General features: G+C 41.5%; 1 protein-coding gene across 3 annotated transcripts in view; it reads right to left on the bottom strand.

The window, feature by feature from the left end:
- The window catches only part of kdm6a (lysine (K)-specific demethylase 6A), an 85,176-nt gene that overhangs the window by 25,649 nt on the left and 38,011 nt on the right, over window positions 1-21,516 (bottom strand). For all 3 annotated transcript variants that reach the window (XM_023980768.3, XM_023980767.3, XM_023980766.3), the window contains 2 exons: window positions 20,537-20,591; window positions 19,726-19,760 (listed from right to left, as the gene is read on the bottom strand). In XM_023980768.3, coding sequence (XP_023836536.1) covers window positions 19,726-19,760; window positions 20,537-20,591 — 90 coding nt within the window. The remainder of the gene's footprint in view (window positions 1-19,725; window positions 19,761-20,536; window positions 20,592-21,516) is intronic.

The following is a 21,516-nucleotide window of genomic DNA, read 5'->3' on the forward strand; positions in this document are numbered from 1 at the left end:
AACTCAATCATTAAATTTGCAGACGACACTACAGTGGTAGGCTTAATTACCAACAACGACGAGACGGCCTACAGGGAGGAGGTGAGGGCCCTCGGAGTGTGGTGTCAGGAAAATAACCTCACACTCAACGTCAACAAAACAAAGGAGATGATCGTGGACTTCAGGAAACAGCAGAGGGAGCACCCCCCTATCCACATCGACGGGACAGTAGTGGAGAGGGTAGTAAGTTTTAAGTTCCTCGGTGTACACATCACGGACAAACTGAATTGGTCCACCCACACAGACAGCGTGGTGAAGAAGGCGCAGCAGCGCCTCTTCAACCTCAGGAGGCTGAAGAAATTCGGCTTGTCACCAAAAGCACTCACAAACCTTTACAGATGCACAATCGAGAGCATCCTGTCGGGCTGTATCACCGCCTGGTACGGCAACTGCTCCGCCCACAACCGTAAGGCTCTCCAGAGGGTAGTGAGGTCTGCACAACGCATCACCGGTGGCAAACTACCTGCCCTCTATCTCAAAGCCATCAAACTGTTAAACAGCCACCACTAACATTGAGTGGCTGCTGCCAACATACTGACTCAACTCCAGACACTTTAATAATGGAAAAATGTATGTAAATGTTTTTTCCCACTAGCCACTTTAAACAATGCCACTTAATATAATGTTTACATACCCTACATTACTCATCTCATATGTATATACTGTACTCTATACCATCTACTGCATCTTGCCTATGCCGTTCTGTACCATCACTCATTCATATATTTTTATGTACATATTCTCCATCCCTTTACACTTGTGTGTATAAGGTAGTTGTTGTGAAATTGTTAGGTTAGATTACTCGTTGGTTATTACTGCATTGTCGGAACTAGAAGCACAAGCATTTCGCTACACTCGCATTAACATCTGCTAACCATGTGTATGTGACAAATAAAATTTGATTTGAGTATCAAGACGACCTGACCCCAGAGCTTCCTATACAGTTAATCTCTTTTCTTAAGGGAGTTTACGAGCACACTCGTGCAGCTAGGCGCCAGACAAACTGAAGCATGCTGACGCCTTAAGTGGATCAGGCATAGTGTACGCTATAATAAGGGGTCGTGTCACTGGCGGACCGGACATCCCCACAGCCCCCTCAAGGGGTGGGGGGGTACGAGCTCTGGAGGCTCATGCGCCTGTCACCAATGTATATTTTAAAATGTAGTAAATCATTTTGACAGTAACCCTGTAAAAGTAATTTATTCATAAACATTTTTAATTTCCATATGTACTAGAAAGCTAAGTGTTTGTTTCTTGGGCTTCAGGAATGTGACCGAAAAACTGCCCCAGGCCTTGAAAAATAAATAATTAAACTGATAGAAATTATAAGGGGGATATCGGCGAACAAATGCTATGGTCAAGGTTACGACGGCGCCAGTGCAATGAGTGGAGCTTACTCAGGTTTTCAAAAGCTCATATCAGACCTAGAGCCTAATGCTTCCTATGTAGTTCTTTATGAGTTTTAGTTTAGAAAACGATCACTCCACAGAAGCGATAGTTACAGCGATGGGAAAAAAACTGCTTGATTGCCATAGCAACATCAAGGAAACTGGGCAGAAGGGAGGAGTGCTTCAAATACAGCAGTACTGCAACATCTGTAATTGAGCCTCGTTCTCTCTTGAAGCTAGGGGGCAGAATTTTTATGTTTGGAAAAATAACGTTCCCATTGTAAGCTGCCTATTTCTCAGGTCCAGATGCTAGAATATGCATATAATTGACAGAGTAGGATAGAAAACACACTAAAGTTTCCAAAACTGTCAAAATATTGTCTGTGAGTATAACAGAACTGATTTTGCAGGCGAAAACCTGAGAAAATTCAACCCGGAATTTTTTGAAAAGTCCCTGTTCCATTGCCTGCCTTTCCTCCATTTAAAGGGATATCAACCTTTTCCTGTGGCTTCCTCAGGGTGTGAACAGTCTTTAGACAGTTTCAAGCTTTTATTTTGAAAAATGAGCGAGATTTATCAAAACGCGTCAGTGGATAGACGGATGTCCCTCCATTAGTTCTTGCGCGCGACACTGGTTGCTTGACATTTTCTTTCTCTCCAGTATTGAATAGTGTAATGAAACAGGCAGGGAGCAGGTCTCGAACCCTCGACCTTCTAGCCCGAAGTCCGGCGCGCTATCGACTGTGCCGCAAAAGCATGCTCAAGCGGCAGAGTCGATTTCCGCGCTTATAAACCCAGGGTCGTTACAATAGTTTACAGTCCGGTTGAAATATTATCGATTTTTGATGTTAACTTCTCTAGGATAGGGGGCAGCATTTTCACGTTTGGATGAAAATCATACCCAAATTCAACTGCCAGTTACTCATCCCCAGGAGATAAGATATGCATATTATTAGTAGATTTGGATAGAGTTTCTAAAACTGTTTGAATCATGTCTGTGAGTATAACAGAACTTATTTAGCAAGCGAAACCCCGAGGACAAACCATTCAGATTTTCTTTTTTTAGGTCGCTGTCTTTTCAATGAGTTTTCATTGGGAAACCAGATTTCTAAGCGAATTGCTTGCAGTTCCTATGGCTTCCACTAGATGTCAACAGTCCTGAGAAATAGGCTGAGGTTATTCCTTTGTGTAATGAAGAAATACGGCCATCTTGAAGTCGAGGCACTCCAGGTGTCCTGGACATGCGCTTCAATCAAACAGAAGGCATGCAACATTTCGTTTTAATCCTGTATTGAACACATATCATCCCGTCTTCAATTTTATCGATTATTAACATAAAAAAATACCTAAAGTTGTTTTACAAAAGTAGTTTGACATTTTTTGGCAAAGTCTACAGGTAACCTTTGAGATATTTTGTCGTCACGTTTGAGCAAGTTGGAACCGGTGTTTTTCTGGATCAAACGCGCCAAATAAATGGACATTTTGGATATATATCAACGGAATTAATCGAACAAAAGGACCATTTGTGATGTTTATGGGACATATTGGAGTGCCAACAGAAGCTCGTCAAAGGTAAGGCATGAATTATATTTTTATTTCTGCGTTTTGTGTCGCGCCTGCAGGGTTGAAATGTTTTCTCTCTTTTGTTTACTATGGTGCTATGCTCAGATAATAGCATCGTATGCTTTCGCTGAAAAGCCTATTTGAATTCTGACATGTTGGCTGGATTCACAACCAGTGTAGCTTTAATTTGGTGTCTTTCATGTGTGATTTAATGAAAGTTTGATTTTATAGTAATTTTCATAGTAATTCATTTTAATTTGGCGCTCCGCATTTTCTCAGGCGTTTTGCCAAGTGATACAGTAGCGTCTTGCCTAAACTCAGATTTTTGGATATAAATATGAACTTTACCGAACAAAAAATGTATTGTGTAACATGAAGTCCTATGAGTGTCATCTGATGAAGATTATCAAAGGTTAGTGATTAATATTATCTCTATTTCTGCTATTTGTTACTGCTCTCTTTAATCGGAAAAATGGCTGTCTTTTCGTGTGACTTGGCTCATATCTAACATAATCGTTTGGTGTGCTTTCGTCGTAAAACCTTTTTGAAATCGGACACTTTGGCTGGATTTACAACAAGTGTAGCTTTAAAATGGTGTAAAATACTTGTATGTTTGAGGAATTTAAATTATGGGATTTCTATTGTTTTGAATTTGGCGCCCTGCAGTTTCACTGGCTGTTGACGAGGTGGGACGCTACCGTCCCACATACCCTAGAGAGGTTAAAAACAACCTGAGGATTGACTATTAAAAATGTTTGACATGTTTCTACGACCTTTACGGATACTATATGGAATTTTCGTCAAGCCTTGATGACTTGCCTAAGGCTGTGAAATACTGAACATAACGCGCCAAACAAATGGAGGTATTTTGATATAAAAAATCTTTATCGAACAAAAGTAACATTTATTGTGTAACTGGGAGTCTCGTGAGTGCAAACATCTGAAGATCATCAAAGGTAAGCGATTCATTTTATTGCTTTTATGTCTTTCGTGACCAATCTACATGGCTGCTAGGTGTTCTTAATGTTTTGTCTAGTGATCGATAAACTCACAAACGCTTGGATTGCTTTCGCTGTAAAGCATATTTCCAAAATCTGACACGATAGGTGGGTTAACAACAAGCTAAGCTGTGTTTTGGTATATTTCACTTGTGATTTCATGAAAATAAATATATTTTTTATTTTTTATTTGGCACTCTGCAATTCAGCGGTTGTTTACGAAAATGATCCCGCTAAAGGGATCCGTGCATCAAGAAGTTAAAAGACTTTCACTTGAAAAACAAGAAAAAAAGCGGCAATAGTACTGTTTGTCCATTTTGAGATGCCGTCGCCCCAAAATAGTAATAATTAATCTAAGATAACTCATGAAATCTGTCATTAATTTAGGCTTTTTTGCCAAAGAGATCTTAGTCACACAATTTTACATCTAACTAAGATGTTTGGTGCAGTATTATTATTATTTTTTAATTGGATGAAAACTAGTCGTCTCTCGTTCAATGACAACACAACTTTATTGAAGAATCCCTACTGTTGACCAATCATCAACGAAGGGGCGTAGAATTCGGCTTGCCTCCAGAAAAATAATTGTATGCCTGAACAGCCGAAAAAACCCTCAAAGTTCAAAACTAACAAAAACGTCACAAATTGTCATCATAATATATGCAGGAACTCTACCGAACTGTTTCAGCTGGGAAGCACGCCTTTACTCATTGCTAGCCTGCACTGGGAGTCTGGGCTGCAGTCATGCTGCACATAAGTTAACACACTTGAATAATGCGACACAGCATGTACAAATGCTGTGTACAAATGTCGAAACTGTTAATTTTTGTTTGCAACAAAAAAAAATCAATACAGGTTAGAACACTTTACAATAGAAGAAGATACCGGTAGCTTCCAGCTTTGTAGGCTTATTTTCCTTGCTTGCTGAAAGCTGAAGCCAACATCAATCAACCCTAGTAGTTTATTTGTTATAATATGCAAACCATAATGCAAAATATGCTGATTGCCACCAAAAACTATTCATTTGGTCTCTCTCACTTCTCTCCCAAAGATTATTTATTGCCTCAGCAAACTGACTGCCTCATGAATAACATAGGCCGTGCAATTTATTTTTAAAATAAGCTACTTCTTTGCAAATGTTGAACAGTACAAATTAAGTCCCAAATGGAAGGGAAACTGATTGTTTGTCATATGTAGCCCCATGAAATCAGCCAAAACAAGCTCAATAACTAAATGCATGTACACACTCCTATTGAATATGCATTCAACTGTATTGTGGATAAGGCTACATCTCGATTTACCCAGTTAATCAATAGAGATTTACTATTCAAATAATGGTAATTTCTGTAATTAGATTGTATAATTGATTCATTAACGCACACATAGCAGCACCTGAAAAATGTTGGATGTAAAAAAATAATCTGTCTGGATCAAGTGCCATTCTGTGACTGGCTAATATGCCTTATTTTTTTCCATAGTATCATTTTGGTATCGAGTATCATGATAGAGTATTGTGATACTAAACCTGGTATCGAAGTCAAAATTCTGGTATCGTGACAACACTAACTACCTACAGTAATGGATGTTACCGTTTCATCAGGGAACAAAGAAGTAAAGTAAACAAAAGTAAATTGCTGAATTCACGTTATGTTTTATTTTATTTCATGCAGCCACAGAATAGAAGAGGCTAAACAAATGATTTTGAATTCGAATTTCACATTGTTTAAAGTTGAGATATCATTCACGCAAAGTAATGACACTGGGTGTGTAACTATGCTTCCCAGATAATATGGTAAAGTTGGCCTCATGTAGTTGGCCTCAGTTTCATATATTTCATTCAGGTAAGTTAAGTAGACTAAATAGCGGCATTGTTGACTGGCTCACAAGCAAAACTTGATGTTACACATTGTTCACTTTGGTAAAACTGGTCCAGACACTTGGTAGCTAGCTATCGTTAGTTCAAATAAAGAAATATGTACTAATGTGAAAGTGCAATTGTAAACTATAAAGTATAAACCCACCATAGCATAATGTATGAATGAGGTCCCAGGCGGAGGCTTCTCGATTGAACATGGAATGTGCGCATACGACAGTCCTTGCACTTTGAAACCCCTATGACATATGGCGCCTCCCAACGGGTGAAACTGCAAGAGTGTGTTCCACTTCTGCACTACACCATTAGCATTCAGATGTTTGTAAAATGGCTTTTGCAAAATCATATCAGTCTTTATTAACTGAGGGACAAACAATGTAATTTGCTGGTTCATTGTTACTAAATGCTTTGTAGAAAATTGTGTTTTACCAGTGTGCTGTGTAGGCTACCTGAGTGGACAACTCACATCTTGCTGATTGCACATCTAACTTCTAATTGGGGATTTCGATTGCCAGGACTGTACAAAATGTTCTAAAAAACTGTCAGTGCATTTGGTCATTTTTACATGAACAGGTATAATTAAAAAGTTGTAATTTCATAACAAGGACAGCAATAATGTTTGTAAGCCGCATTGGTTGGAATGCGAGAAGAGAACAGCTCTCCTCCGTAAAGTTACAAAATGTCAAAATCATTCGCCTTTGAGACGGGGTTGAAATCCAAAGCTGTGTTACATGAATTGTATATGTATGTCATAGCTAATTTATACAGATAAATATACATATTACTAGATCAAAATATTTGTATCTGCTATATGACAAGTTAATCAGTGGGTAGAGAGGATTTCACATTTAAAAAATGGGTGGACAAAAACATGATATACAGTGCATTTGGAAAGTATTCAAACCCCTTGACTTTTCCCACATTTTGTTACGTTACAGCCTTACACTACCCCATAATGACAAAGCAACATAATTATGAACTTTAAAATATATATATATATTTTTTTTTAAATTTGCAAATAAGAAATAAAATAAACTGAAATAACACATTTACATAAGTATTCAGACCCTTCACTCAGTACTTTGTTGAAGCACCTTTGGCAGAGATTGCAGCCTAGAGTCTTATTGGGTATGACGCTACAAAGCTTGGCACATCTGTATTTGGGGAGTTTCTCCCATTCTTCCCTGCAGACCCTCTCAAGCTCTGTCAGGTTGGATGGGGAGCATTGCTGCACAGCCATTTTCAGTTCTCTCCAGAGATGTTTGATCAGGTTCAAGTCCGGGCTCTGGCTGGGCCACTCAAGGACATTCAGAGACTTGTTCCGAAGCAAAACCTGCATTGTCTTGGCTGTGTGCTTAGGGTCATTGTCCTGTTGGAAGGTGAACCTTTCCCCAGTCTGAGGTCCTGAGCGCTCTGGAGCAGGTTTTCATCAAGGATCTCTCTGTACTTTGCTCCGTTCATCTTTCCCTCGATCCTGACTTGTCTCTCACACTTGGCATTCAGGCCAAAGAGTTCAATCTAGGTTTCATCAGACCAGAAAATCTTGTTTGTCATGGTCAGAGTCCTTTCGGTGCATTTTGGCAAACTCTGACAGAGCTCCAAAGTTCCTCTGTGGCAATTGGAGAACGTTCCAGAAGGACAACCATCTCTGCAGCACTCCACCAATCAGGCCTTTATGGTAGAGTGGCCAGACGGAAGTCACGCCTCAGTAAAAGGCACATGACAGCCCGCTTGGAGTTTGCCAAAGGCACCTAAAGGACTCAGTTTGGCCAGGCGGCCAGCCAGCTCTAGGAAGAGTCTTGGTGGTTCCAAACTTCTTCCATTTAAGAATGATGGAGGCCACTGTGTTCTTGGGGACCTACAATGCTGCAGACATTTTTGGTACCCTTCCCCAGATCTATGTCTCGACACAATCCTGTCTCGGAGCTCTAAGGACAATTCCTTCAACCTAATTTCTTGGTTTTTGCTCTGACATGCACTGTCAACTGTGGGACCTTATATAGGTAGGTGTGTGCCTTTCCAAATCATGTCCAATCAATTGAAATTACCACAGGTAGACTCCAATCAAGTTGTAGAAACATCTCAAGGATGATCAATGGAAACAGGATGCACCTGAGCTCAATCAATTTCAAGTCGCATAGCAAAGAGTCTGAATACTTATGTAAATAAAAAGGTATTCGTTTTTAATTTTTAATAAATTAGCACAAAAAAATCTAAAAACCTGTTTCCCTTTGTCTATATGGAGTTTTATTTGAATGTTATTTATAAACCACTAAATCTCTTATCCTTTCTGTCTATATTAGTAGCAGAAAGTATCTATAGTATTATTGATAATAATTATTACGTCATTACTATCTGAAAGAGGCTCTGATGTTAGCCTGTCTGAGGGGCTACACGTGTGAGACAGGGCGGGAAACCGGAGATAGTAATTCCTGTGTCTTTGATACAATGGTGGCGAACAAACAAAGAGAGTGGGGTATGAGCATATATCACGTGCCGACCACAGCTAAGGGAAATGCTGGCACCCAATTACTTTGTTAAATTTTTTAAATTAATTTCATTTATTCTCGCCTGGAAAACCTAGGCGGTGCCTACAAATATATCATCATGTCAACGTATTATCACCACTGGACATGTAGTCTACAGATGCATGCCTCGTCGCTAAGTGAGGAAGATATTTCGCAATCATCCAATGCGGTGAGTATTATGGCATGGATAGGTTTTAGCATGATCGAGGCGTAGGAGAGTGAGAACAGGGTGGATCAAGTCATGTAAGCAATAAAGGTAGTTTGTGCAGATGATCAGATTGAATAGTGTATGTGTTTGTGTGTGTGTTCAATCAGCTATATTGTGTGCAGAGACTGTGGCAAGTGTGAGGCAAGGTTGTAGATAATGGGTTATTGTAAACTATGGCGCTAGACAGGATTATCTAGGTTAATGCTTTGGCATCATCTATGGGGTGAATGTTACGGGGGTGGACCGGTTATCTATCTCCTTCCAAAATGTGGTTACATGTGTAAACTTCAAGTATTACTGACTACAAACCCCCCTAAAACGGTTTCAACCAAATCTGGCAACCCTGTTTAGCTTTTGCACTACGGCTCAGCTAGGCAGGTGTTACAATTTTATTTGCTTAGTGTTTTGTCAAGTCATGTGCTCCGGTTCGTGTATACACTATCAAGCACATTGAAGATTTGTAATATGCTGAAAAGTGGCCAAACTAAGTTGATCTTATTCGGGCAATAGCCACAGCCATATTTATGTGTGTCTTATAGTGAATGTCATTCTGGGATTATGGAGTTTGCGCTTGTCAAACACAAATAAAAATGGCTGCCATCATAAAGAATTTAGCCGTTATTAGCTTAGCAGACACGTACTGTTTTTCTAAACAATATTACATGGGAGGTTTATGGAATGAGTTTGCCTGTGGATGTGTCCCGTGTGACGCTTTGATGATGAAGTTCGCATTTATCTTTTACAATAAAAGGTGAAATTGAGGAATATACTTATGAAGACCTTTATTTTCCATTAGTACAACACATTGTTGTTTAGAAGGCTTTGTTGCGTCAAATGTTCTGTTGCTACTGTTCCAATCACATATTTGCGATGGTACGCTGCAGGGACCACTCAACAATGATCACAAATGTGGCCGTACGCGTCAACGGGTTAACGGTCAATTACTGTGAGACAGGCAGTTACTCGCATGACAGTTACCGGCTGACAAGTTTTCATGACCGCCACAGTCCTACCCATGGACAATCACCACAGCTCCAGGCACGGCAGAAAGGAGCTGATTGGATGAGGAATGAATGGGGGGGGCGGGGAAGAATATAGCAGGTAAGGACAGCACTACGACTAGAGCTGTTGTGCTGCAGAGTTCTTCTGGCTCGTTGTCCCTGGACACTGATCTAAAGTCAGTTTTGTGTTTTTTCCCTTAAAGGTTCACTTCAGGATTTAAGCAAGGTATGCTGATCCTAGATCTGTGCCTAGCATATACACAGGCACCTTCTTACACCTTTCTCCAGAGCTCTGATTCTGAACACACAGGGGTGTGAATGGTATGGCACATCAGTCAAGAGGCTGAGGAGAATTAAGAAAATATGAGACAGAAAATCTCCACACAGAGTTCTCTCTGGTGCCTAATGCTGTCTCTAGTGTGATCATTATTTACAACTCCCTCCTCACCAGCAGACACAAGGCACAAGTGTTGTGTGTGTGTTTGTGTATATATGTTGGTGGGCAGGACAGGCATGACAAATTACTTCTCACTTATCTCTGCCACACTGAAAGACGCATGCAAAAGACAAATAAACAAACTAGTTGGGTTTCCCTCCACAGTTAGCTCTGTGTGCCCTGGGGAAATCTACAGTAGAGTTCCACAACATGTTTAAAAGCAGAAAACGCATGTTTTTGTTTCAGTTTGCATAGGCCTACTTCTTCCCGCCATCACAGAGGACAAATAAATAACAGATTGAGCTGAGCCTTTAACAGAAACAGACCTCCCTTTTAGGAGTAATGATATTAAAAAGATAAGAGATTATTATATTATATATATATTTGGGATGCACGATATATCGGAAAGCATATTGGAATCGGCCGATATTAACAAAAAATGCCGGCCTTGGCCCAATGTCTAGATTTACGTCGATGTCAAAGCTGACGTGCAAACCTATATAACGTACAGTTGAAGTCGGAAGTTTACGTACACCTTAGACAAAAACATTTAAACTCAGTTTTTCACAATTCCTGACATTTAATCCAAGTAAAAATTCCCTGTCTTAGGTCAGTTAGGATCACCACTTTATTTCAAGAATGTGAAATGTCAGAATAATAGTAGAGAATGATTTATTTCATCTTTTATTTCTTTCATCACATTCCCAGTGGGTCAGAAGTTTACATGCACTCAATTAGTATTTGGTAGCAATGCCTTTAAATTGTTTAACTTGGGTCAAACGTTTTGAGTAGCCTTCCACAAGCTTCCCACAATAAGTTGGGTGAATTTTGGCCCATTCCTCCTGACAGAGCTGTTGTAACTGAGTCAGGTTTGTAGGCCTCCTTGCTCGCACATGCTTTTTCAGTTCTGCCCACAAATTGTCTATGGGATTGAGGTCAGGTCTTTGTGATGGCCACTCCAATACCTTGACTTTGTTGTCCTTAAGCCTTTTTGCCACAACTTTGGAAGTATGCTTGGGGTCATTGTACATTTGGAAGACCCATTTGCGACCAAGCTTTAACTTCCTGACTGATGTCTTGAGATGTTGCTTCAATATATCCACATAATGTTCCTCCCACATGATGCCATCTATTTTGTAAAGTGCACCAGTCCCTCCTGCAGCAAAGCACCCCCACAACATGATGCTGCCACCCTCGTTCTTCACGGTTGGGATGGTGTTCTTCGGCTTGCAAGCCTCCCCCTTTTTCCTCCAAACATAATGACGGTTATTATGGCCAAACAGTTCTATTTTTGTTTCAACAGACCAGAAGACATTTATCCAAAAAGTACGATCATTGTCCCCATTAGCAGTTGCAAACCGTAGTCTGGCTTTTTTATGGCGGTTTTGGAGCAGTGGCTTCTTCCTTGCTGAGCAGGCCTTTCAGGTTATGTCAATATAGGACTCGTTTTACTGTGGATATACACTGCTCAAAAAAATAAAGGGAACACTTAAACAACACAACGTAACTCCAAGTCAATCACACTTCTGTGAAATCAAACTGTCCACTTAGGAAGCAACACTGATTGACAATAAATTTCACATGCTGTTGTGCAAATGGAATAGACAACAGGTGGAAATTATAGGCAATTAGCAAGACACCCACAATAAAGRAGTGGTTCTGCAGGTGGKGACCACAGACCACYTCTCAGTTCCTATGCTTCCTGGCTGATGTTTTGGTCACTTTTGAATGCTGGCGGTGCTTTCACTCTAGTGGTAGCATGAGACGGAGTCTACAACCCACACAAGTGGCTCAGGTAGTGCAGCTCATCCAGGATGGCACATCAATGCGAGCTGTGKCAAGAAGGTTTGCTGTGTCTGTCAGCGTAGTGTCCAGAGCATGGAGGCGCTACCAGGAGACAGGCCCGTACATCTGTCTCTTATACACATCTAGATGTGTATAAGAGACAGGCATGTGTCTGCTCAAACGGTCAGAAACAGACTCCATGAGGGTGGTATGAGGGCCCGACGTCCACAGGTGGGGGTTGTGCTTACAGCCCAACACCGTGCAGGACGTTTGGCATTTGCCAGAGAACACCAAGATTGGCAAATTCACCACTGGCGCCCTGTGCTCTTCACAGATGAAAGCAGGTTCACACTGAGCACATGTGACAGACGTGACAGAGTCTGGAGACGCCGTGGAGAACGTTCTACTGCCTGCAACATCCTCCAGCATGACCGGTTTGGCGGTGGGTCAGTCATGGTGTGGGGTGGCATTTCTTTGGGGGGCTGCACAGCCCTCCATGTGCTTGCCAGAGGTAGCCTGACTGCCATTAGGTACCGAGATGAGATCCTCAGACCCCTTGTGAGACCATATGCTGGTCCGGTTGGCCCTGGGTTCCTCCTAATGCAAGACAATGCTAGACCTCATGTGGCTGGAGTGTGTCAGCAGTTCCTGCAAGAGGAAGGCATTGATGCTATGGACTGGCCCGCCCGTTCCCCAGACCTGAATCCAATTGAGCACATCTGGGACATCATGTCTCGCTCCATCCACCAACGCCACGTTGCACCACAGACTGTCCAGGAGTTGGCGGATGCTTTAGTCCAGGTCTGGGAGGAGATCCCTCAGGAGACCATCCGCCACCTCATCAGGAGCATGCCCAGGCGTTGTAGGGAGGTCATACAGGCACGTGGAGGCCACACACACTACTGAGCCTCATTTTTACTTGTTTTAAGGACATTACATCAAAGTTGGATCAGCCTGTAGTGTGGTTTTCCACTTTAATTTTGAGTGTGACTCCAAATCCAGACCTCCATGGGTTGATAAATTTGATTTCCATTGATAATTTTTGTGTGATTTTGTTGTCAGCACATTCAACTATGTAAAGAAAAAAGTATTTAATAAGAATAGTTCATTCATTCATATCTAGGATGTGTTATTTTAGTGTTCCCTTTATTTTTTTGAGCAGTGTAGATACTTTTGTACCTGTTTCCTCCAGCATCTCTGTTGTTCTGGGATTGATTTGCACTTCTCGCACCAAAGTACGTTCATCTCTAGGAGAACGCGTTTCCTTCCTGGGCAGTATGACGGCTGTGTGGTCACATGGTGTTTATACATGAATACTATTGTTTGTACAGATGAATGTGGTACCTTCAGGCGTTTGGAAATAGCTCCCAAGGAAAAACCAGACTTGTGGAGGTCTACAATTGTTTTTCTGAGGTCTTGGCTGATTTCTTTTGATTTTCCCATGATGTCAAGCAAAGAGGCATTGAGTTTGAAGGTAGGCCTTGAAATACATCCACAGGTATATCTCCAATTGACTCAAATTATGTCAATTAGCCTATCAGAAGCTTCTAAAGCCATGATATCATTTTCTGGAATTTTCCAAGCTGTTTAAAAGGCACAGTCAACTTAGTGTATGTAAACTTCTGACCCACTATAATTGTGATACAGTGAATTATAAGTGAAATAATCTGTCTGTAAACAATTGTTGGAAAAATGACTTGTGTCATGCACAAAGTAGATGTCCTAACCGACTTGCCAAAACTGTAGTTTGTTTACAATAAATTTGTGGATTGGTTGAAAAACGAGTTTTAACGACTCCAACCTAAGTGTACGTAAACTTCCGACTTCAACTGTAGGTAGATGATCTAATGACGCCAAGAAAAATACAGCACTACACAGAACAAAAGCAGAAAAATACTAAGCGCACACTTCCAACAACTAAACCAGTTCAGGTCAAGCAGTCATTTGAAAGAGTAAAAACACTTCAGCGAGACAACTCAAAGGCAAAATCCATTAACCTTTTCATGCGTGACTTCCAAATCTCTCTAACGGTCACCCCAGCGTAAGTTTCTTTATGCACGTGATGTTACAATGTTCTCTCCATTCCAGAATGTGATTGTTACGCAACAGTACATTTAATCTGCGCTGCTCTCAAACCAAAGAACGCAGTCTGTTTTTATTTATATAGTCTGTTTCCAACTTGTCAATTTCAAATGATTTTCGAACGCGTTTTTATTTTCTAACAACAGTTTGAATTGAGGTGTGTTCCATCTCCTCATTCATTCACATAAAAGTAGTCCTTTTTACATTTGGTGACAATACTTTTTTTTTTTACATTTCTGACCCGGACAAAATTCCCCAAGCACTTTCCAATTGTTTGTGCAGTTCAAGTCTGCAGGCATTTGCGCATCTCTCGTCAGAACAGGATCTGCACACGTGTTCACATTTTTCGTCTGTTGCCCGCATCGCAGTCATTGTCGTTACCAATAATAACTTTGGAAATGTGTGTTTCTATCAAAGTAAGCGCCTTATTACGTTATAATAGTTTCTGTATGTCGTGTTATGCTGTTTCTACTGCAGCTCACTGTCTGTATGGAGCATAATATATGTGTATATTCCTTATAACCGCGGACACGCGAGGTAACGTTACCCATTTCATAACCTTTATGGTGTTATATTCAATCGTGCTTATGTAGCTAGCTACATTCTTCTATTAGCTCTGTAAACCAATGGTAATTGCGTCAGAGAAGTATTAGCTTGTGTTGTATTTTGAAGCTACCCTGTGCCTTATGACTCCCAAGTGACGCAGCGGTCTAAGGCACAGCATCTCAGCGCTAGAGGTGTCACTACATTCATCCTGTTCCAAATCCAGGCTGCGTTTCTATCAAAGTGTTTTATTACGTTAATAGTTTCTGTATGTGAACTGTACGTCCAATTACAAAAAATCCCTTGTTCAGTAATCATCTCACCTGTTAGTTGGCGGTGAACTATGTGGCCATTGAGGGCTGCGTTGATCAGATGGAAAAATATCTTCTTATACCACTTGGTCGTTTTCCGAGTGCATTCCACAAAGCTGTTTATCATGTCTGCCTTATCCACTGCCCCCATTTTGAGGTTATAGTCAAGCACACAGTCTGGTTTGATTTTTCTCTCTCCCGTCAGGTGGTCCACCTTCTCTGTGGCCGACATGACTGCTGTATAGACAGTGGAGAGGACATAGACGTCTCGTTTGTCATGCCACTTTACTGCCAGCTGTTGACCGTTCTCCTTTAACTCCACCTCCCCTCTCTGCATCTTCCTGCATCCGAATACTGGCATCCCCTCCTGTTCGACCTGACTGTGCCACAGGCCCCTGTTCTGTTGGAAAGCAGATGCTGGAAGAGTGTGGGACTGCTGTACCAATTGTCCACATACAAAGTGTGTCCCTTGCTGAGATGAGGAGCCAGCATGGTCATCACCATGGACCCGGACACCCCAAGCCCCTCAATGTTGGATGTCAGTGGTGGACCCTGTGTAAACTATAATGTCCTGGACAAATCCTGTCTTCATGTCGCACATGACAAAGAACTTTAGCCTGTGCCTTTTGGGGGGAATATATTGCCGGAATGCCAGCCTACCTTTCCATAACATCAGGCACAAAGACTCGACCAAATGCTGATGTCAGGCTGGTAAGAACATTTATTTTGTATAACAGGGTTATTTAGGATGGCAGTAGCATTGTTGATGAAATACAGGCTTCGCAGCAGAACTAGGAAGCGGTCTTGGGAAAAGAGGGTGGCAAAGAAGGGAGTTGCAAACATAGGATCTGTGCTCCAGTATTCTCTTAGGGAGTTTTTCTTTACTATCCCCATGAGAAGGACGGTCACCAGGAAGGTATACATTTCACTAATTGTGGTTGTCACCCATTTAGCGAGTTTCCCACACACGCCTGGCTCTCTTCTCTTGTAGCTCCAAGGCATAGCGATTGGTCTCATCTACTATGTCTCCCACCAGCTCCTCTGTAGGAAACAACTTGAGGCACTCTAATGGAAATGGCAAGGTGCGTTGCACTCCAGACTGGGACTCATCAAAGCAAACAGCAGGGCCAGGAGGGGTGAAATGGCTGGCGGCCTTACAGCTACCACAGAACTCCAGTACTTCATCCACTGTCGGTCTGCCTCCATCACCACCAGCATCTTCAAAGGGACCTGGGACTTCATCAGTGGACAAGGAGTCCTCAGATTCAGGGTTCTCAATGGCTACAAGGTTGGGGGGCAGCTTCTCACTGTCAGAATCTGATTCCTGACTTTCATACTCAGACTCATTGTCATAAAAAAAATCTCCAGAATTTCCACATTTGTGAGTTGTCTCCTTTGAAAAGACATTGCTAATGCTACAGCTTCTCACTAGCTATATACATAAATATACAACAACACTGAATGACTCAGAGTGGAAGTGAAAGGTTACGTAATTGACTGCCGGCACGGGCCACTTGTATCAATAAATCACTATCAGAAAATGTTTTGTGTGGTAATTATTTATATATTTATTTATATTTTATTCACGTTTTCAAGTTCTATTGACAAATCATGCATTCCGATTCTTGCATAGATTGTAATGGGTGCATATTATGTGTGTAATTTTTTTGTTTGTTGAGGTTTGTACTGATTATGATGAGCTACAAAGCATTCTGGGTTTCACGTAATCGTCTGTGGTACCAAAGATGTTATAACAAAATGAGATGAGTAAGGGTTCACACATTTTGAGAACTTCCGGAAATGAATGTTGGGATGTGAACGACGTTAGACGACACATCCAAGATACATACTATAAACAGACCAAACTCATCTTGTCTTCTCTTATCATCTTTGGTTTTTGTGAGAGAAAAAAAGCATGGTAGCACACAGAAACTACCCATCGTCGGATTACTTTCGATTTCCAGAGTGCTTTACTCAATTATTTCGATCAATGGTGAGCTCACCTGTGATGTGATTAATTATAGTCATTTCTATTAGCTAATTCATATTGTAGTTTATGTTAGCCGAGAGTTATACAAATATGACCGCTTGTGTTACTTATAAAAAATGACTACTTGTGTTACGTCAATCTTTCCTCAGTTAGCAGGACAAACCTTTCACTAGGACAAATGTAGCCTACATTTTTCTGGTTTGGATGATTGTGTTATGCTGTAGATACTTCTGTGAATGTCTGAACATTGCATCCAAAAATAAACTGCTCACATTCTGGCCATAACTTTGTAAGGACTGTGTTTGTGCAAAATGTTTCTGAAAAAAAAACAGTGGTCAGCTCAAAATGCTGATTGTTGCGTCATTCGAAACGGTCCGTTCTAAATAAGCGTTCTAATCACACCGGTTTGATCGTACGCTACAGGGACCACTGTAGAATGATCACACCCGTGTGATGGTACGTGTGAAAAGGTTAGCGCCAAGAATGGAATTCATTGCCCTTGACAATCAACCGTTCCCTGTCGTGGATGATGTTGGCATTCGCCAACTGGTCAAGCACCTTGAGCCACGGTACACACTACCAAGTAGACAAATTAGGCTCTATTCTTCAGATGTTGCCCTACCAAAACGCACATCTATGAGCTACTTGCTATGGGCGTCACTGCTATTAGCTTCACGACTGACATTTGGACCAGCGATGTCAGCCCCATGAGCATGCTGAGTCTGACAGCACAGTGGGTCGACAAGGATTTTGTACTGAGGAAAGCCGTATTGCAGCTTGGAAACACGAACACACTCCTAGCGCCATTCGAACAACTGAATCGAGAAATAAACTCATCAACTGCGTCTGCAGCAGACGTGATACCCTCTGTCATGGCATTGARACGCCTGCTCAACAAAACTGCAAACACAGACTGTGGGGTTAAAACTTGCAAAAGTACTCGAGGCTGTGAACAAGCGATTCGGAGGCATTCTCTCTGAGCCTCTATACCATGCTCGATGCTAGGTACAAGGACCACTACTTCGATGCAGACAAGAAACAGGGATTATGTGAAATGTTCGAGACACAGCTGGACAAGATGTAAACGGACAGTGACAGTGTGCACCGAGGAAGAGAGGCCACAGACAGACAGAGCTGAAACTTCACTGCTTGACATGTATGATGAAATCCTGGTTGAGAATGAACAACGAAACAGCACAGTAGTGGTCGACCGATTAATCGGCATAGCCGATTTGTTGTTTTGTTTCCAGATTTGACCATATTAAGGACCAAAGGCTCATATTTCTGTGTGTTTATTATAATTAAGTCTATGATTTGATAGAGCAGTCTGACAGAGGTGGTAGGCAGCAGCAGGCTCGTAAGCATTCATTCAAACAGCACTTTACTGTGTTTGCCAGCAGCTCTTAGCAATGCTTGAAGCACAGCGCTGTTTATGACTTCAAGCCTATCAACTCCCGAGATTAGGCTGGCAATACTAAAGTGCCTATAAAAACATCCAATAGTCAAAGTTATATTAAATACATATTGCCGAGAGAAATAGTCAACGCATCATAATTCCTATAATAACTACAACCTAAAACTTCTTAACTGGGAATATTGAAGACTCATGTTAAAAGGAACCACCAGCTTTCATATGTTCTCATGTTCTAAGCAAAGAACTTAAACATTAGATTTTTTACATGGCACATATTGCACTTTTACTTTCTTCTCCAACACTGTGTTTTTGCATTATTTAAACCAAATTGAACATGCTTCATTATTTATTTGAGACTAAATAGATTTTATTAAGTTAAAATAAGTGTTCATTGTTCATTCGATATTGTTGTAATTGTCATTATTACAATTATATATATATATATATATATATATACACACATACATACAGTGGGGCAAAAAAGTATTTAGTCAGCCACCAATTGTGCAAGTTCTCCCACTTAAAAAGATGAGAGAGGCCTGTAATTTTCATCATAGGTACACTTCAACTATGACAGACAAAATGAGAAAAAAAATCCAGAAAATCACATTGTAGGATTTTTAATGAATTTATTTGCAAATTATGGTGGAAAATAAGTATTTGGTCAATAACAAAAGTTTATCTCAATACTTTGTTATATACCCTTTGTTGGCAATGACAGAGGTCAAACGTTTTCTGTAAGTCTTCACAGGGTTTTCACACACCGTTGCTGGTATTTTGGCCCATTCCTCCATGCAGATCTCCTCTAGAGCAGTGATGTTTTGGGGCTGTTGCTGGGCAACACGGTCTGTGAGAGCCAGAGATCTTGCTTGTTTGTAGGTGACCAAATACTTATTTTCCACCATAATTTGCAAATAAATTCATTAAAAATCCTACAATGTGATTTTCTGGATTTTTTYCCTCTCATTTTGTCTGTCATAGTTGAAGTGTACCTATGATGAAAATTACAGGCCTCTCTCATCTTTTTAAGTGGGAGAACTTGCACAATTGGTGGCTGACTAAATACTTTTTTGCCCCACTGTATATTAATCAGCATCGGCTTTTTTGGTCCTCCAAACGGTATCGGTGTTGAAAAATCATAATCGGTCGACCTTTAGTACAGCAAGTAAGTGAAATAAATAGGTTTTGATTATGTTTTACTGGTAATGGGGACATACGTAAATGCCAACAAAATAACTTTTCGGTCAGTGTGTGTGTGAACTATTTAACTGTACTAGAATGCTTAAAAGGCCACAAAAATGTCAAATATCGGTATCGTTTTTTTTGGGCAAGGAAAATATTGGATATTGGTATCGGCCAAAAATGTAATATCGGTGCATCCCTAATATAAATATATAGAGATTTATATTTACTAAGGAGAAAGAAGCTCTTCATTTTATGGGGCATACTCAACCAACCCACCACCAATATGTAGCACCCACTTGAGGTAAAAACCTGGCTGCTACAGCAGTGCAGCCTAAACTACCAGCACTAGAGAAGACGAGGGAATAAGGATGGATTTCTTACCTGAATCTCATATAAATGAGCGATGTGGAACTGAACTGTGAATAGAAAAAGAGAGAGCGAGAGATATAAACTGATACACAGGACAGGAGAATAATCACTTACATAGGGTGCTCTCTCACGTTTCCCCTAGTGATGAAACCAAAACAGAAGCTACAGCAACAACTGGTAGAAATTCATGAGAAGAAAAACATGTTTTTACAGAAAGAGCTATAGCAAATAAATCCATGTACTGTTTCTGTATTCCTGTGGGGAAAAGATGGGTGCAGACCAAAGTAGTCTGCATGGTGTGTGGTTACAGATGGGAGAGGGGGAGGTTAGGTCCCCAGTGTGTGTGTGTGTAGATGAAACTGCTCACATGTAAGTGTGTGTGTCAGTCTCAGCTCTGGCGAGGTAGTTTATGCCGATCCCCCCCCTAATGCTGTCTCCTAGGCAACCCAGTCTTAGGCAGGCGTTCGGAGTGTGTGTGTGTGTGCGCGCGTGTCTCCTTGACAACCCCCGGCTCAGGCAAACGGGCTGTGGGGAAATGGCATGACAACTGGGAGGAAATAATCAAATGATAAAAATATCCAGCCGGCATTCTGTGGCCTTTCCTTTATGTGGTTAATACTGAGAAATGGTCAACCTGACAATGTCATATGTAATAATCCAGCAACACATCAGCTCGCCTACCTAGCTCAACATGCTGGGAGAGAACAGGAGAGAGAGGTAATGAATTGGGGTTTCAATGATGGTACCAAACAGGAGAGGAATGCTGTTTGTGTGTGTGCACGCGGGCGTGCAGAGAGAGAAATGGGAGTGTAATGTTACTTACTTTCAGCTTTGGACAAAGTGCAGGGGTTGGAGTCAATCAAAGCCAGTTGAAAATGCTGCAGAGAGAGAGAGAGAGAGCAAGAGAAAGAGAGAGAGCGAGAGAAAGTCATGTTGGAGGGTTTCCATGCAACTTTGTTCCTATATGACATAGGTTCAGCATTTTACATGAAGGATACACACGTCTGGTTCCTCCAGGCTGACAAACGTATCTCCCACGAGGAGAGATTTGAGAACCCCTGGCCTATGGGACTAGCCTCCACGATCCTGCTGCAATGTCTCCTCAACTCTCTGTGGATGATATAATTTCCCCAACTCCCCCTAGTCTAGCGTTTGTAAATCTGAATGAGACTGGATAGGTGTAACCAATATTGCGATAGCCTCACCTAACCTTCCAGAGGGCTCCTCGACATATACTTTTTTACCTATCCAGTCTCTTCAGATGTGCACCCACCAGGTGAAGGGGAGGCTAGTCACTCAGACAGACACACCAGCAGCAGACATAGCAGAGCAGCAGCCTTTCACTGCAGCAGAAAGCAGCCCTTTAAACACACACCACACACACACACCTCAGCATCAACGACCCCATTACACTGCAGCAACATGACAGAGAGGGGGAGAGAAACAGAGAAGGGGAGGGGGATAACAGAGGCGACCTGCAGAATGTCCTCATCCTCCTCCGATCCTTCATCTCACCACGTCATATGTCCATTCATCTTATCCAAGAAGACATTCCTTATGTTCATCCTTGGAAGGACAGACTTAATCCTCCCTATTCCTACAGTAGTAACTGTCTGTCTGTCACAAATGACAGGACTCCGGAGCAGCCTGGACACTAATGCTCACGCTTGGCGGATGGGAGTTTAGCCTGGATGCTACTGCAAATGTTAACTTGTGGCTAACCGTTAACCCCACCCAAGGCTCACAGAGAGATTAACCCAGAACACAGAGCCAGGTGGTAGGTCAGTGCCACCAAGCTTTCCA

This window comes from Salvelinus sp. IW2-2015, linkage group LG36 (genome assembly GCF_002910315.2).
Source record: "Salvelinus sp. IW2-2015 linkage group LG36, ASM291031v2, whole genome shotgun sequence".
Classification (NCBI taxonomy): domain Eukaryota; kingdom Metazoa; phylum Chordata; class Actinopteri; order Salmoniformes; family Salmonidae; genus Salvelinus; species Salvelinus sp. IW2-2015.